Source organism: Colletotrichum aenigma, assembly GCF_013390185.1.
Source record: "Colletotrichum aenigma strain Cg56 chromosome Unknown KSG_Cg56_contig01, whole genome shotgun sequence".
NCBI lineage: Eukaryota > Fungi > Ascomycota > Sordariomycetes > Glomerellales > Glomerellaceae > Colletotrichum > Colletotrichum aenigma.
The window spans coordinates 4,293,069-4,308,188 of NW_023500907.1; the positions used below are offsets into that span (position 1 = coordinate 4,293,069).

Consider the following 15,120-nt stretch of genomic DNA (forward strand, 5'->3'; position numbering starts at 1 on the left):
GTCCACAGACCTTTGCGCATACATCTTCTCACATGTCACTGCTTGCTTTGCCCACTCCGCTCTTCACCTCCATCATAGTGAAGACGTTGCTTAAACGCCCTGCTGCTGTCTCTACTGCTGCTACTCGGTTTCTTCAGTCTTTACCTCCCTTCTCGGAGCTTTTCCCTTCTTTGTCTCTGCTCTTCTCCCTTGCAGGATTTGATGTGCGTATTCAACTTGAATAGATGTAGTCATCGCAAGCGGGAGGCCAGAGACGAATGGTACGGGCAAAGTTTGGATTTGTCCGATGCCTAGACTAGCTACCATGAAAGTCCATATTGAATTCAAACAAGGTCTCGTTGCGCGTAGAAATTTGCTATTTTCACTTGAGCCAGGCGTAGCACCAACGGCCCGACCAACACCACTATTATACATCATCGTCTATGCCAAACTCCTTGCTGGTAATTGGATAAATATGCGTGCCTCAACCGTGACCAAAAAGGGGGGGGAAAGGCCCCCTCCGACTTGGAGAAACGTTCAGCTCGTCTGACGGAGTACTGTCAGTCGAAGCCGGAAGTTGAAAAGCGTACAGCATAGAGCGCCGAAAGCTCATGGATAGTCGACAAACCCGGCGGATGGACCGTCCCGGTTCAGCATGTACCCAAATCTACTAGGCTCGTCCAGCAACATGCTCGGCACATCCGTGTTGTTCTCGAGACGCTCAAACTGGTCGACAGCTCGCCCCCATAGGTCCTTCCCATTTCTGATAGCGTCTGCGATGCGATCCTTGTCTCGGAACCGCTCCCCGTTCATCCACTCGTGTGAGAAGGAGGCCATCTTCGTGAGAAACTCGTCAATCGTCGCGAAGCAGCTGGAACAGTGCCAACAGGCATTGCCGAGGTCTGCCTTCTCCAGGTCGTATAGCGGCTTGAAGCCCCCGTCGCCCATGCGAAGATTTGCTGGAAGAAGCGTCCGCGGGCCTTGAAAGTAAGTCGCCTGAGGATGTTCCCACTCGGGGCCTTTGTGGAGGAACTGGAAGCTGTAGTAGTAGAAGCGACTCCGCAGCGTGAGCCTGCGGGGGAACTGGCATGTTCTAAGGACGAACAGCGTCTCAGGGCGAGCGATTTCGTCGACATCAGCTACGAGAATCACGTCTCCATTCACAGGCGCCTGTCTGCCGACAAGCTTGGGAAACACTTGATCGTACATGGCGTTGCGTTGCAAATCTTCGTAGTCCCATGACCGAGTCGGGTTGAATGTCGACGGGAATTCCAACTCGTGATAGATAAGTTTGTCATGATAAGGTTTGAAACGATCCCAGTTCTCCTTGATCGTGAGACGCTTCGGCTTGCCTGTGAACGTCTTCGGAGATTCGACAATGATGAAGTAGTCCACATGGTGGTAGGTTGTGTTCAGGCGAATTTCCATCCAGTCAAGCTCTGTATTCACCATGAATAAATCATAGACTTTCCGTGGCCTGTCGTCTGACGATGGTGTAAAGACCGAATAGCCGTGGTGCTTGCAGAATTTCCGAGCAGCGTCCGATTTGTAGAAAGACTGCTGGTCGCTCGCGTTTCCGCCAAAGTCGAGTCCATTCTTGGGAAGATTCAGGGATAGATCGGTTCCCGTTATTCGATGGTCGAAACGGTCGAGAGCTGGGTGTTGGCTGGCGTACAGCAGAAGGCAGACGATCAAGAAGATGATGGTCTTCAGAGGGACGGAGGAACCGATCCTCCATTGCAGCACCATAGCTTCGGTCTTGTTGAAGGAAGGTACAGACGTCCGCGGGAAGTGTTGCTAGGAGATGACGCCGAAGGAGGGCACACGAAAAAAAAAGGTAGAGGAATGTCGGGCGTTCAAGCTGCCATTATGGGTTGGCTCAGGTACAGAGACTCGAGCGAGAGGTACCTGTGCAACGCTCATTCCAGAAAGGAGGGGTGGCTAGGGGACGTTCCTATGTTAATAGAAAGGCAGTCACGAGAGAAGAATGGAAGCTGTGGGAGCTTGGTGTACTTACCTATGAGGCAAGCAAGACAGTGCAATCCATATGTGACACTTGACGGGCAAGGCAGGCTCGGACAGGCTGGACAGGCTGGACAGGCCCGAGCACCAACGTTCCACGTAACTCTGAATGGTAAGGAGCGCTTCATACAACATTGGCCGGTGGCAGCAGCACGAGCAGGCGCGGCAGGCGACTGTGGCACTTTGGCCGGATTCCTCCTTCGCAGCCTTAAGCGTCAGCCTGCTTGCGTAGAACCTTACAAACTGGCCGTTCGCCATGATGAACAGCATTAGGAGAGGGTGTGACGGCGCCTCAAAGATACCAAGGGAACCCCTGGATTGAGCCAGATCGGCCCAAACTCACCTCACCTGTTTGGGCTGGGCAGAGTGTGGCGGGCCAGAAGGTGTTGCAAGTCCGCATGGGCGATACCTAGACACGAGGGTCCACGGACTGCCTTGCATCTTGCGCCTTGCGGCAGGGCATACTATTATCCATTGGGTGTTTCGGGGGAAGGCAGCATGCTCATCGACTGGTATGCCGTTTGCACGTCGGAGTTCCAAAGGGTGGAGAGCTGAACGTGTGTGATGACACTGGATGCAGAGCGTTTTGGAACGGAAGGGACACCGGCGGCTCGCACCATCAACTGGAGCAAATTGGAGGCTTGTCTGCAGATTAAAGAGTGGCATCCCATCAGCAGAACACATGGGGACATGCTGTTGTAGTAGCTCAACTCAAATGGAAGCTGCAGCAACAAAAAAAGCCCCTCGCCCCTTGCGGTTGGTTTGCTTGCTAATTCGGTGCCGCCAAGCCGATTGGAACGCGACCACTGCAGGGTCTTAAGACGAAGAAGCTTTTCCCAGGCTGTTTGAAAGTGGGGCTCTGCTCATTTCATGTTAATGGTTAGGTACCTTAGTGTACCTTAGGTAAGGCAGCCGTAACCATAAGCGCCTCTTAATGACTGTGCATCTATTTCGTATGACCCCCGGCTGTTGGGTGAGTAAGAACGGCGGAATTCCACGAAATGACTGGATCCAGCGGTGACATTTTGCGGTGCAAATTCCGACAGACACGAGGAAGCTAAACATCACCCAGGGTGCACGCACTGCTTGTCACTTACCTAGGTAACTGTGTGACGCAATCCATCCAGCCCATGCTGACAAAGGCCGCTGTCCCTGTTTTCTCTCAGAGGCCGCTGGTGTTGCCGCTGTCGAGTTTCGCAACATGCTCTGCCAAGCAAGTTGATTGGCCAAGGCCGGTGTCTGCCTCAGCCGCAGTGGACAGAGGTTGTTCTCGATCATTCAAGCATTGACTGAAACGTCTTCATTCCAGACCACGCCCCGTGTGTTTCTTCCGCTGCCTGCCAAACAACAAAGCTCCCCCCCGCCAGCAGTGCATCCTTGGTGTTTCCCCAAGTATCCACCACGAAACTCATGCGGCCAATCATGTACCTGACCCTGCAATGGCGCTTCTTCTCCTGATAAGATAAGGCAGGCGAGCTTCGTGGTCGTCGGAAAGCCCCCGCCGGCCTTAATTGTCAAGTCTTCAGTCAGTACCTTACCTTGGTAGAAGGCTTCAGCACATTGACCAGTGAAAACAACCGGATGCTGGTCCATACCTTACGACCTGAGGGATCTCGGTACAGCACGTGTACACTTGAGAACATTCCATTCAGGCGTCTTCAGTACCTAACTTTCGCAGACAACTGCGGAGCTGCTTGACCCGAAAGCGAGCCTCCTTATCTTCCCCGCCCATCATTGGACACGATATCCGCAGTACTGGACGCCGACGCCGGAGGGAACAAACTTACCATTCCTTGTCGTTGAAACATTCATCATTTCTCATCAACGGGCAATGTCCCGCGTATGCCTCTCACCAACCACGTCAGCCGTTAAAATGTCTTGTGAGTTCCTACAGCTGGTCAACCGGGGCATGCCCCGGCAGCGCGACAGCGAGCGCCATGTAGCCTCCACCTGGGAGCCCCCGTCTCTCGGAGCCGGTTCGGACCACTGACCGGAGTGCCCACAGACCTCCCCGGCATGGGCGCGCCCTTGCTGCGACGTTGCAACCGATTGACCCCGCAACGGGTCTCGACGGCCTACTTCAACCGCTCAACCACCCGTGCCTTCTCGTGTACGACCATCCGACCCTCATCATCAACAATGTCTCCAGCTGCCGTCACCAGTATTGCCAATGGCTCTTCCAATGGCCCCAAGCAAGCCAACGCTTGGGTTGGCCACCATGGCGCTGCTGGTGTTGACCTGAGAAGTGCGTATGCAGTTCTGCTGATCTCTGACCCTTTGCTGAGTGACTGACTGGCGTAAGGTGATACCATGACAACCCCGACGCCGGCGATGCTTGCTGCCATTCAGAACTGCAGTCTTCTCGACGATGTGTTTGTGGAAGATCCGACCACAATGGAGTTGGAGTCTCATGTCGCTGCTCTTGCGGGAAAAGAGGCTGCTCTCCTCGTTCTCTCCGGGACTATGGGGAACCAGATCGCCCTGAGGACTCTCCTTACCCAACCCCCCTATAGTGTTCTATGCGATCACCGCGCCCATATCATCAAGTACGAGGCAGGCGGGTATGTGCACTAGCCCCGCTCCCGGTGATCTTTGCGTGTTTGCTTATATATCACTCTCAGTGTAGCGTCTCTATGCGGCGCCATGGTGAGGCCTGTCGTGCCGAGCAACGGGGCTTTCCTGACGCTTGAGGATGTTGTGGCCAATGCAGACTTGGACGACGACGTCCACACATGTCCTACCAAGGTGATCAGCCTGGAGAATACCATTAACGGCGTGATTACCCCCCTTGCCGAGGTCAGAAGAATCGCTCAGTTCGCCCGCCAAAACGATCTCAAGTTCCATTGCGATGGTGCAAGGTTGTGGGAGGCTGTCGCATCAGGTGCCGGCAGCCTCTCGGAATACTGCTCTCTATTCGACACAGTCAGCTTGTGTTTCTCCAAAGGCCTCGGTGCTCCGATTGGCAGTATAGTTGTGGGCAGTTCGCGAGATATCAAACATGCTCGTTGGATTCGCAAGTCCATTGGGGGTGGTCTACGTCAGTCTGGTGTCGTTGCAGCTCCTGCACGCGTCGCTGTCGATGAGACCTTTGGAAAGGGACCGAATGGCGAGGGGGGTCTCTTGAAGTCTTCTCACGAAACTGCCAAGAAGATTGAGAAGCTTTGGACTGAGCTGGGCGGGAAGCTCATCCATCCAGTCAATACCAATATGTGCTGGCTCGATCTTGGTTCAGCTGGCTGCAGTACAGAGGCCTTCGTCGCATTTGGTAAAGACGCCGGCTTGAAATTGATTGGAAACCGGCTCGTCATTCACTACCAGATTGCCCAAAACGAAAAAGAGGTCCTTCCGAGACTGGAGCAAGTTTTCCGCCGCGCACTGGAAGGTGGCAGCAATGAAGCTACTACGAACAAGGGTCCTTCAAACATGTATCGCGGTCGGTGAAAGCTCTGAACTTGAACTTGCGTCGATCCGATGAAATAGAAGCCCGAAAGTTCTTCCCGAGTCTAATGCTCAGTGAGCAACTGCAGCTCTACACTGGCCAGGAGAACGCTGTCAATGCTGTTTTTCCGAAGGCGAATATAAGACGTGATGGCGATCCCCTGATTGACATGTCACATTTGGCGGCTGACATGGTTAGCTTATTAGCACCGCAATGGCCAATAGAAAGAAATTTGTTCCCAGGCTTTTGGAGATGCAAATCATCAGATGTGACAGACATGAGCTTACATCACACCACACGTACACCTCGCTGTCGTTTTCACCAGGGATTATACCGCAAGGTAGATTCTCCATCGGTAAGGCCCAGAATGTCGGACCGGTACAGTCGTCCGGCGTGCTGAGAAGCCTTACATATGCTACTGGCGGTGTGAGATTCGGTAAGCATGTCTAGGACGTTGGTTAGTCTGGGCGCATCCGCCGGAGATCTTGTCTCGGGGTCTGGACGGCAACTTCCCCGTGCCCGCGATTCTACGAGACACAATCCGGTCTGCTCGGCACCCGGGAGTCGTGCCATTGCTACTCACTCTGTGCACCGTCTGCTGTCACATCCAGGAAGGGGGCGAATGCATGCAATATTGGACGAGGGCATTCGTGCGGGGGTGGGTCGCTCCGGAAGAATGTGGAGAAAGGCTTTCCGGGGGCGCCGAGCTTCTCCGCATAGCCGGTTCGGCGCTCCAATAGCAGCCGTTCATAGACCGGGCTAGATCCTGCTTGTAATGGAGCGGTGCAGGTCGGATACCCCGCCGAACAGCTGAAGCACAACTTTTCCAAGACCAACTACTGCTGCTGTGCTTCGCACTAAGGTTTCTTGGTCCTGGCTGACGTCACAACGAAATGTTGCAGTGCAATGACATACGAAAAGTATCACCCACTCGTCTTGTCCGGGAAAGGCTGTGCCAATCGGTCTAATGACGTTCTCATACCGGCTCTTCTGCGGCACCTTCCATGCCCAGAACGTACGAAGAGGACGGTGTCTGCAGGCAAGCCCAAAAGATTGATGCAATGCTCAATGGTCTTAGTTGTGGCGTCCAACGTGTCGAACCATGCTGTTGTCGAGCCAATTTATGACTGGAATCATCTCGTCTCGTCACATTGCTAGGCATCCTGGAAAACCTTGCCTCTGCCCCGAATCCCTGCCAACTCCCCCCGCTTCTCCGGGTCTGCCTTCTTGCACTTCGGAGCACTTTGGGCACTGGTATTGACGATCAAAAGCAGCAACGAACCCGTCCAAGCGCCCGTGGCCCCGCCCACGCCTTCATGTTCCGCGTCCCTTTCCCTTTTCATTCACTGGCAGGCAGGCACTTTGTGCCGATCGCGGTTCGCCCTGTGTATTCTATCTCGGACATACTTTATATACCCTTCCGTGGACCTCTTCATCCGAAGTCTGCGTAGTCCCGCTCACCCACCTCGCTGCGCTTCTCTGGCATCGTCACATTTGTTGTATAAGGTCCGGAAGCTTCGCAAGACTCGATGACGCTCCTTGCTCTATGCCTGGCAGTGCTTGCTGCTTTCGCACAAGTCTGCCAAGGTCTCTATCACAATGGATCTGACGTCGCTCCGTGCGATTCGCCAATCTATTGTCATGGGGAAATTCTGAAGCAAATCCAACTGGCGCGGCCATTCTCAGACTCCAAGACTTTTGTTGACATGTAAGTGCCGAGCGCTTCTCTGCACCCTGAGGCACCTTGCCAGTAATGGCTGGTCTGGCTTACCTTGCTCATCGGCTCTACGCTATCTCGAGCCGCCTGTGATCTCTGACACCTCCCTCAGGCCCGCCGTCAAGACCATGGAAGAGATCCAAGCAGCATTCGACAATCTCACAAAACCTCTGAGCAACAATACGGAGCTCTTGAACTTCATCAAAAAAAACTTCGCTGGCGCCGGTGATGAGCTCAAGGCGGTTTCAAAGGATTTACTGCGGCCAGACCCCAAGTTTCTAAACAAGATCAATGATACCGTAATCAAGGAGTTCGCCAACAAGGTCATCGATATTTGGTCGGACCTGACGCGCAAGTACGAGAATCCCGCGGGCAACTGCACTAACTGTCCCACCTCCTTCATCCCACTCAACCGCACGTTCGTTGTTGCTGGTGGCCGTTTCAGAGAGGCATACTATTGGGACTCTTACTGGTTTGGTCTCCTTTGATTTCTACCACGACTATTCAACTGCTGATGAATCGAACCAGGATCATGGAGGGTCTGCTCCGTACCGGCGGCAGTTTTGTCGAAATCTCCAGGAACATGATTGAGAATTTCCTGGACTTGGTCGACCGTTTTGGCTTCGTGCCAAATGGCGGGAGAATTTATTATCTGAACCGATCTCAGCCTCCGTTGCTGACACAAATGGTCCATCTCTATGTCCAGCACACCAACGACTCGAGTATTCTAGAACGAGCCATTCCCTTGTTAATCAAAGAACATGACTTCTGGATGGTCAACAGAACTATAGAGGTCAACAAGAATGGAACGACATATCGTCTCAATGAGTAAGTTTTAAAGAAGTTAAGAACCGTAGACGCGGACAAGGCTGCTAACATGGCTGATCAAGTTACAACGTGAACAACACCCAGCCAAGGCCAGAGTCGTACAGAGAAGACTATATCACGGCGTCCAACACCTCGTACTATGCATCTAGCGGTATCATTTACCCCGAGATGCAGCCCCTTAATGAGAGCGAGAAGGCCACCTTATATCGTAACCTGGCAAGCGGAGCCGAAAGCGGATGGGATTACACTTCCCGATGGCTCGCCCGACCCGAAGATGCAGCGAAAGACGTATACTTTCCCCTGAGATCTTTAAACGTAATCGGGACGGTGCCAGTCGGACTAAATGCCATCCTCTACTGGAACGAGGTGACCATCGCAAGCCTCCTCAACTCCACAAACAACGCCACCGGGGCAGCTGCTTGGAAACAGCTGGCCAGTAACCGAAGCCAGGCCATGTATGACTTAATGTGGAACTCAACTTTGCACAGCTACTTCGACTACAACACCACATCAAGTGCTCAAAACATTTACACTCCCAGAGATGACGACGCTAGCGAAATCGAGACGAAGACTGCAGAGAAAGACCAGCAAGTTGTATTCTCTGTTGCGCAGTTCTATCCGTTCTGGACCGGTGCCGCCCCGGATCATTTGAGGAGCAATCCCTACGCCGTCAAGGTAGCTTATGAGCGTGTTGAAAAGTACTTGGAGCTCCAACCTGGCGGCATACCCGCAACCAACTTGAAGACCGGGCAACAATGGGATCAACGGAATGTGTGGCCACCCCTGATGCACATCCTGATGCAAGGATTGCTAAATACCCCGCCGACATTTGGGGAATCAGACCCTGCCTACCGCGATGTCCAGAGCCTGGCTCTTCGCCTGGGACAGCGATACTTGGATTCCACGTTTTGTACTTGGCGAGCGACTGGCGGTTCCACGAGCGAACTAGCCCAGGAACCGGGCCTCAGTGCGAAGTTGGTTGGCACCATGTTTGAGAAGTATGCGGATAATTCGACCAATGCTCGGGGAGGTGGAGGAGAGTATGAGGTTGTGGAGGGGTTTGGATGGACGAACGGCGTGTTGCTCTGGACACTTGACGCGTTCGGCAATAACCTGACCCGTCCAGAATGCGGCAACCTCACGGCAGACAATGCTCACACTGGCAAGAGGAGCATGCCGCCTCGCGCCGTTGAACTTGATTACTTCGATGCTGCTTGGACTAAGAAGTTTGGCCGGCGCGTAGCCATGTCAGCAGCCGAGGCGGACGCAAATAAGAGGGCTTAAATTAGGTAGTACCTTTGCCGTTGGCTTTTCCCCTCCCATGGCGGCCCACGACTGTGCCGGGATGATGGTTCACCTTTTTTGTTTCCTCTACACGAGACAATATGATAATGATAATGAGACGGTGCTGTTTCTACTCTGACCTAACGCAGCCGCCACCGCCTTGTGTTGTGCCCACCTTCACCGCGCACGAGGTGATCTCACTTTCCTCAATGAATCCAACAAACAGTTGTCGTCGTTGTACACTTTTCATCAATTACTCAACCGTACCATATTTAAGGCATGTGTGGTCCTAGGCCCCTTCAACCGCCTTGAGCAGTTGCATGTACATGGTGTGATCGAACCCTCCAACTTGCCCACTTCGGCAAGTAGGGGCGTTCACCGTACGGCCTCATGTCTAAGAATCGAGAACAGTACCAAGTCCAGCACCTGCCCATTCTTCTCGACGGCCTGTCGCTTGGCACCTTCGTATGTCCACCCCGACTTTTCAAGAACTCTGCGACTGGCCACGTTGGAACTGTAGGCTGAGGCCTCCAACCTGAGCAGAGATGGGTTGCTTTCGAAGCAAAACTTGCAAAAGGCAGGCAGAGCCTCGCTCGCGTACCCGTTTCCCCAATAGTCTTCCGCAACCCAATAACCCACGTCCCAGGTGCGATACTGTACGTCATTGCCGCGGATGACACCGATGTTGCCAACATAGGCGCCGTCGTCCACCCTGCAGATGGCGAAACTATTTCCCGGATCTTTGGCACACATGGCGAGCCAGCCTTCGGCGTGCTCAAGGAGGTAAGGGGAGGGGAAAGTATTGCGCATGTTGGCCGCGATCTTGACGTTATTCGCCCCGCGGGCCATGACTGCGGCGTCGGCGAAGGTGTTGGGGCGAATCAGAAGCCGTTTGGTTGATATTACCGATTCGGTCCCAGGGGCAGCATTGAGGTCTGAGATGGTCTGTGTTGCTGCCATCCTTGTTGACTGGACGGGGAAGAGCAACTCGGAGTTCTGAGACTAAAGACAAGAGGATATATGAGTCGACGGTGAGAAGAGCCTCACATCAAGCAAACCCACAGCACATTGCGAATCGAGGTCAGGTAAACAAAATCCTCCGCATTTGGTCTGCATCTGGTGGGCTAAGGTCCAAAGGGAGTTAGCACTTCGGTAAAGATACGGCGGTTAGCTGTTGCAGGGGTTAAGTGCGTGTGCGGCCTTGATGCAGGAATCACGAGAGAAGTCCAATGGCATGTTGGCTGCGGCTACAGCGTATTGTTGAAGAGCGGGGACAAGCCGGTTGTCAACTGAGAGACAGAGAGCGAGAAAAACGACTGCAAGTCGTTCCGTACCTTGGCCTTGGGTGTCGTCTTGGGACCTGCCACCTGGCGGTGCGGTACCCGCCAGATGGTGACCTGACCTGAGGGCCAGGCGGCGGGTATGGTCTGTGCCCCGCGGAGTTAATGACGGCTACAGTGGAGGAGGGGACCAAGGCACCTGGGCTTGGTTTCCTTGTCCCAAGGTAAGGTGGGTGCCTCAGGTGGCTGACAGTTGGTGCCAGTGGGCGCAGCCTGCGACGCGAGGTGGTGGTTGCCGAAAGCACCGGCCAACTTCAATTTTCGAGCTCCGCAAGACGACCGTGACGTTGAAGACTGACAAAGCTCCACCATCGCCAGCTTTCCGTGAGCTGCAGCAATCACGCTCGCTCGTTCCACCACGCCGAACGACCTACTCGATTACGATTTTGCGCTAGATTCCGTCCGACGACCAGACCTTCCGTTCGCCATGTCTGGAGGAAGGAGCCCCATGGAGGAGGCCTACGAGCGCTTGAGGCAGGTGGCCCAGCAACAGCAAAAGCGAGGAGGTTTCGGAGGCGGCGGCATGCCGGGAGGTCCTCGCGGCCTGGGAATGGGACTGGGTGGTATTTTCCTTCTTGGAGGCGCCGCGATTCTTGCCCAGAATGCGCTGTTCAACGTCGACGGAGGACACAGAGCGATCAAGTACCGGAGGTTAAGTGGTGTGAGCAAGGAAATTTACAGCGAAGGTGAGTAGCTGGCATCCTCGTATTGCCCGAAACGATCCGGCCCTCAATCTTGCTTGCGCAGTGGGCTAACACAGATAACGTCTTCAGGAACCCACTTCATTGTCCCTTGGTTCGAGACCCCCGTCACCTATGATGTCCGCGCGAAGCCGAGAAACGTCGCCTCCCTCACCGGAACGAAGGATTTGCAGATGGTCAACATCACCTGCCGTGTTCTGTCCAGGCCAGATATCAAGGCCCTCCCTCAGATCTACCGTACCCTGGGTACTGACTACGACGAGAGGGTTCTGCCCTCCATCGTCAACGAAGTTCTGAAGAGTGTCGTTGCCCAGTTCAATGCCAGCCAGCTTATCACTCAGAGAGAGATGGTTGCAAAGTTGGTTCGCGAGAACCTTTCCCGCAGAGCTGCGCGCTTCAACATTCTCCTGGACGACGTCTCATTGACGGTATGTCTTTCCGGCCATGTCCGCACGTCCTTCCTAGAGCTAATTTTGGCCCCTCCCCTAGCACCTTGCCTTCTCGCCCGAATTCACAGCGGCCGTCGAGGCGAAGCAAGTCGCTCAGCAAGAAGCCCAGCGTGCGGCATTCGTGGTCGACAAGGCTCGCCAGGAGAAGCAGGCAATGGTTGTCAAGGCTCAGGGTGAGGCTCGCTCCGCTGAGCTGATCGGAGATGCCATCAAGAAGAACAAGGCCTATGTTGAATTGAAGAAGATCGAGAACGCCCGTGCCATTGCCGCACAGCTGCAAGAGGCGGGCAGCAAGAACAGGCTGCTGCTCGACTCAGAGGGTCTGGGTCTGAACGTATTCGAGGGCGGCGAGAAGAAATAAGGGGGCCGCAACGCAGCTTCAAATCTCCACTGTATTCCTACGATCCTCGAGTATGGGATATGTATTATAATGAAGAAGAAGAAAACGCCGCTGAGAGCTTCGATTACACCCATAATCGCCCAAGTATTGGCCGGGGGGTTATGTTATTGTAAGGTGAACACAACGAAAACTGCTCAATGCAGGGTGGATATCCGTCAAGTTTGAAGAGTGAAGTCTGGCTCAATACGATGAGTGCCTGTATAGCTGAGATTTTATCTGACTCGATGGGGAAAATAGCCTTCTGTTGTGAAAGCAGTTCTCCTACAAGTAATTACGGCACAAATGTCGGGTTGCTAACGGCAAACGTGTAGCCTGCTCATGGTAGGGGCTGTTCGCCGGTCGGCAATGATGGAAGCCCCGCATCCCTGCCCCTACGTATGTGACACTAGGTACCTTCGGTGCTACCTTACCAAGGTACCACATTAAACCACTTGGACCAACACCCCTCCCCCACTACCCATCTGCTATTACTGCCTGCGAGCTTGACCTCCGACCGTCAATTGTCACCAATTCAACAAGCAGAACAACACCTCAAAATACAACAACACGACAGAAAGGCGACGATATAGCCTTCCCGCGAATACAATAAACTCTCAGAGTACACACCGAGCAGTCTGAACTTTTCAAAATGTTGATCAAGTGAGTGCCCGCGCTTCGACTTCGCGCGCGCATGCCTGCTCGCCCCGTTACCGCACATGAGCTGACGCTTCAACCTCCAGGGTGCGCACGCTGACCGGCAAGGAGATCGAGCTCGACATCGAGAACGAGTACAAGGTTCGCAGCGCTTCAGACGGATGACGACGACCACAAGACTGACACTCGGACGCAGGTCTCGCAGATCAAGGAAAAGGTCGAGGAGAAGGAGGGCATCCCGCCCGTCCAACAAAGACTCATCTACGGTGGAAAGCAGATGTAAGCAGTATTCCAGGTAGTTGCCATGGTCGAGAGCATTGAAAATTCTGGGCTTAGTTGCATGACTGACAGTTGGTGCGATCAAATAACAGGGTCGATGATAAGTCAGCTTCGGAGTATGGCCTCGAGGCCGGCGCCACCCTCCATCTCGTGCTGGCTCTCCGAGGTGGCAAGGCTTCCGACATGTGCTGAAGATTTTCGTCAAGACAGAGCCTCGCGCCAACTTTCGTCTTCTTACCCATCGGCGGTGAGTTGGTTAGAGCACGATGCAAACGAGCCGACGACGGAGTAACCTGAAGACTCGCACCCTCGATACATTACAGCCGAAAACGTCTGTCTGTCTGACTGTGGTCGGCGAGACCATTATTTGCTGGACAGCAACTAGTCTCCTAGAGGAGAGCACACACTGCAAGCATCATTTTGCCGTGGATTCCAGTTGCGCATCATGTATACCGACAGGGAATAGGTAGTAATCATCAGAAGTCTTGTCGCAGTTGCCATCATGCTAGTATAGTGCGAGTCTGTCTTGTCCGAGCTAGAGTCTTCAGCTAGTGGTGGCCAAGGGACCTTTCGAACCAAGAGGGTATATAACACATCCTGCCAACGCCAAACAAATCCTGGTGCGATGTCCCTTGCCAATGGGCCAACGCCTTGCCAATACAAATATCTCTACAATGTTGTCCTTGCTTTCCCGTCCTTCAAGCTTAGCGTCTCGTCTTCTTCTTGGGCATGAATATGTCAACTGCTTTCCTCTTCTTCGGCAGCTCTTGATTACCGATGAGTGGCCGAACCGGTTGCAACTCGTCCAGGGATACCGGGAGGGGTGGAGGTGACTGGGGCCCGCTGTGCTGAGCAGCAGTCTTGTGCGCCCGATGCGGTTCCATGGTCGTAGGACCGGCTGTTTCCAGCTTTGGCTTCGGCCGCTCAATCCTGATATTGTTACTGTTCGGTTTAGGTGCATTTCCCATGATACCCCCACCGCGCTTCAGCCCTGCGGTGTGGGACATAACGGCGGATGACGAGGATCTGAGTGCACTGTAATCTCTTGAGGATGCCTTCGATGGCGTGCCCGGCTGCGCAGATAGTGCTCCCCTGTCGCGGCCGTTGTTTGCCGGGGACCCTGAGCCAGATGAGGTGGCCTTTCGCTGCTTTCTGCCAGATCCTTCATCGCCAAAAAGGTCACCCTCGTCGTCTTCATCCGAGGAGTCGGAAACATATGTGGTTTTTGAGGCCATAGGCGGTCGGGAACTGGTGGATGTAGGCCGGAAAATGGGCTGCGATGCGATGCGATGCTCGCTTGCCATGGACGCCGGTGCTTTATTGACTCGAGGTGCTCGGATCATGCCGGTGGGAACAGCAAGCCTGCTTCTTATGCCGGCGATCTCTGCTGCCTCTCTTCTGGCCTTCTTCATGACGCTGGCGCCGTTCGTGGTCTTCAATCGGCTGCCAGCGGCAAAACTCAGGGAGCTTGGGAGCTCCTTGCCTCCTCGTCCTCGGGTCCCAAAGGTGCGACCGGTCTTGGGAGGCTTCGGGAGGTATCTCTGATCGACAATGCGGCTAGTATTGTTGTCTCTCTTTTGCTGGAGACCTTGAAATCTTGCGCGCAGCTCAGCCTCGGCCTGTTGCTGTGACTCTCGACGTTCCTCGGCATATCGTTCGTAAATCTTGTACCACTTGGTCGGATTCTTAGGCGCGTAGTTTTTTTCGTGGCTCTCAGACGGGAACTCTCTTCTGATGAAGCGTTGCCATAATTCGGATGTTTCTCCTTGGATGTGTGGGGAGTTTAGTTCGATTTCGCGGAGCTGAGCGGGATTGGTGACTCGGAGGAGGATGTCGCGGACGTGATGGTATTGGAGTGCATCGCTGTTTCCAACACTGCTGAGCTCGGTGATGTGTCTTTGGCATACTGCAATGCACAGCTCCGCAAGTGACTTGGGCCCTGGCATGATTTCTTCTTCTTCTTCTTCTTCTTCTTCTTCTTCTTCTTCTTCTTCTTCTTCTTCTTCTTCTTCTTCTTCTTCTTCTTCTTAGCCGGACTGTAGAGCCGTC

At 53.9% G+C, this 15,120-nt stretch overlaps 7 protein-coding genes across 7 annotated transcripts; 3 read left to right on the forward strand and 4 right to left on the reverse strand.

The window, feature by feature from the left end:
- Positions 1–588: 588 nt before the first annotated feature.
- On the reverse strand, positions 589–1,728 carry CGCA056_v001115 (uncharacterized protein; the record flags this gene model as incomplete). Its single annotated transcript, XM_037316376.1, has 1 exon — positions 589–1,728. One exon carries the CDS (start codon positions 1,726–1,728, stop codon positions 589–591), a length of 1,140 nt encoding a protein of 379 aa, XP_037184618.1.
- A 264-nt stretch (positions 1,729–1,992) lies between these two features.
- Positions 1,993–2,259, reverse strand: CGCA056_v001116 (uncharacterized protein; the record flags this gene model as incomplete). Its single annotated transcript, XM_037316377.1, has 1 exon — positions 1,993–2,259. The coding sequence occupies one exon, from the start codon at positions 2,257–2,259 to the stop codon at positions 1,993–1,995; it is 267 nt and encodes an 88-aa protein (XP_037184615.1).
- A 1,881-nt stretch (positions 2,260–4,140) lies between these two features.
- vrtJ (Aldolase vrtJ) lies at positions 4,141–5,442 on the forward strand (the record flags this gene model as incomplete). The annotated part of the gene is made up of 3 exons (XM_037316378.1): positions 4,141–4,246; positions 4,304–4,562; positions 4,623–5,442. 3 exons carry the CDS (start codon positions 4,141–4,143, stop codon positions 5,440–5,442), a joined length of 1,185 nt encoding a protein of 394 aa, XP_037184616.1.
- A 1,527-nt stretch (positions 5,443–6,969) lies between these two features.
- Positions 6,970–9,269, forward strand: treh (Trehalase; the record flags this gene model as incomplete). Its single annotated transcript, XM_037316379.1, has 4 exons — positions 6,970–7,148; positions 7,270–7,629; positions 7,686–7,985; positions 8,048–9,269. The coding sequence occupies 4 exons, from the start codon at positions 6,970–6,972 to the stop codon at positions 9,267–9,269; spliced, it is 2,061 nt and encodes a 686-aa protein (XP_037184613.1).
- Positions 9,270–9,644: 375 nt separating this feature from the next.
- On the reverse strand, positions 9,645–10,229 carry yoaA-0 (putative N-acetyltransferase YoaA; the record flags this gene model as incomplete). The annotated part of the gene is made up of 1 exon (XM_037316380.1): positions 9,645–10,229. One exon carries the CDS (start codon positions 10,227–10,229, stop codon positions 9,645–9,647), a length of 585 nt encoding a protein of 194 aa, XP_037184614.1.
- Positions 10,230–11,036: 807 nt separating this feature from the next.
- On the forward strand, positions 11,037–12,120 carry PHB2 (Prohibitin-2; the record flags this gene model as incomplete). Its single annotated transcript, XM_037316381.1, has 3 exons — positions 11,037–11,295; positions 11,383–11,738; positions 11,800–12,120. 3 exons carry the CDS (start codon positions 11,037–11,039, stop codon positions 12,118–12,120), a joined length of 936 nt encoding a protein of 311 aa, XP_037185426.1.
- A 1,655-nt stretch (positions 12,121–13,775) lies between these two features.
- On the reverse strand, positions 13,776–15,017 carry ELA1 (Elongin-A; the record flags this gene model as incomplete). The annotated part of the gene is made up of 1 exon (XM_037316382.1): positions 13,776–15,017. The coding sequence occupies one exon, from the start codon at positions 15,015–15,017 to the stop codon at positions 13,776–13,778; it is 1,242 nt and encodes a 413-aa protein (XP_037185505.1).
- Positions 15,018–15,120: the final 103 nt, after the last annotated feature.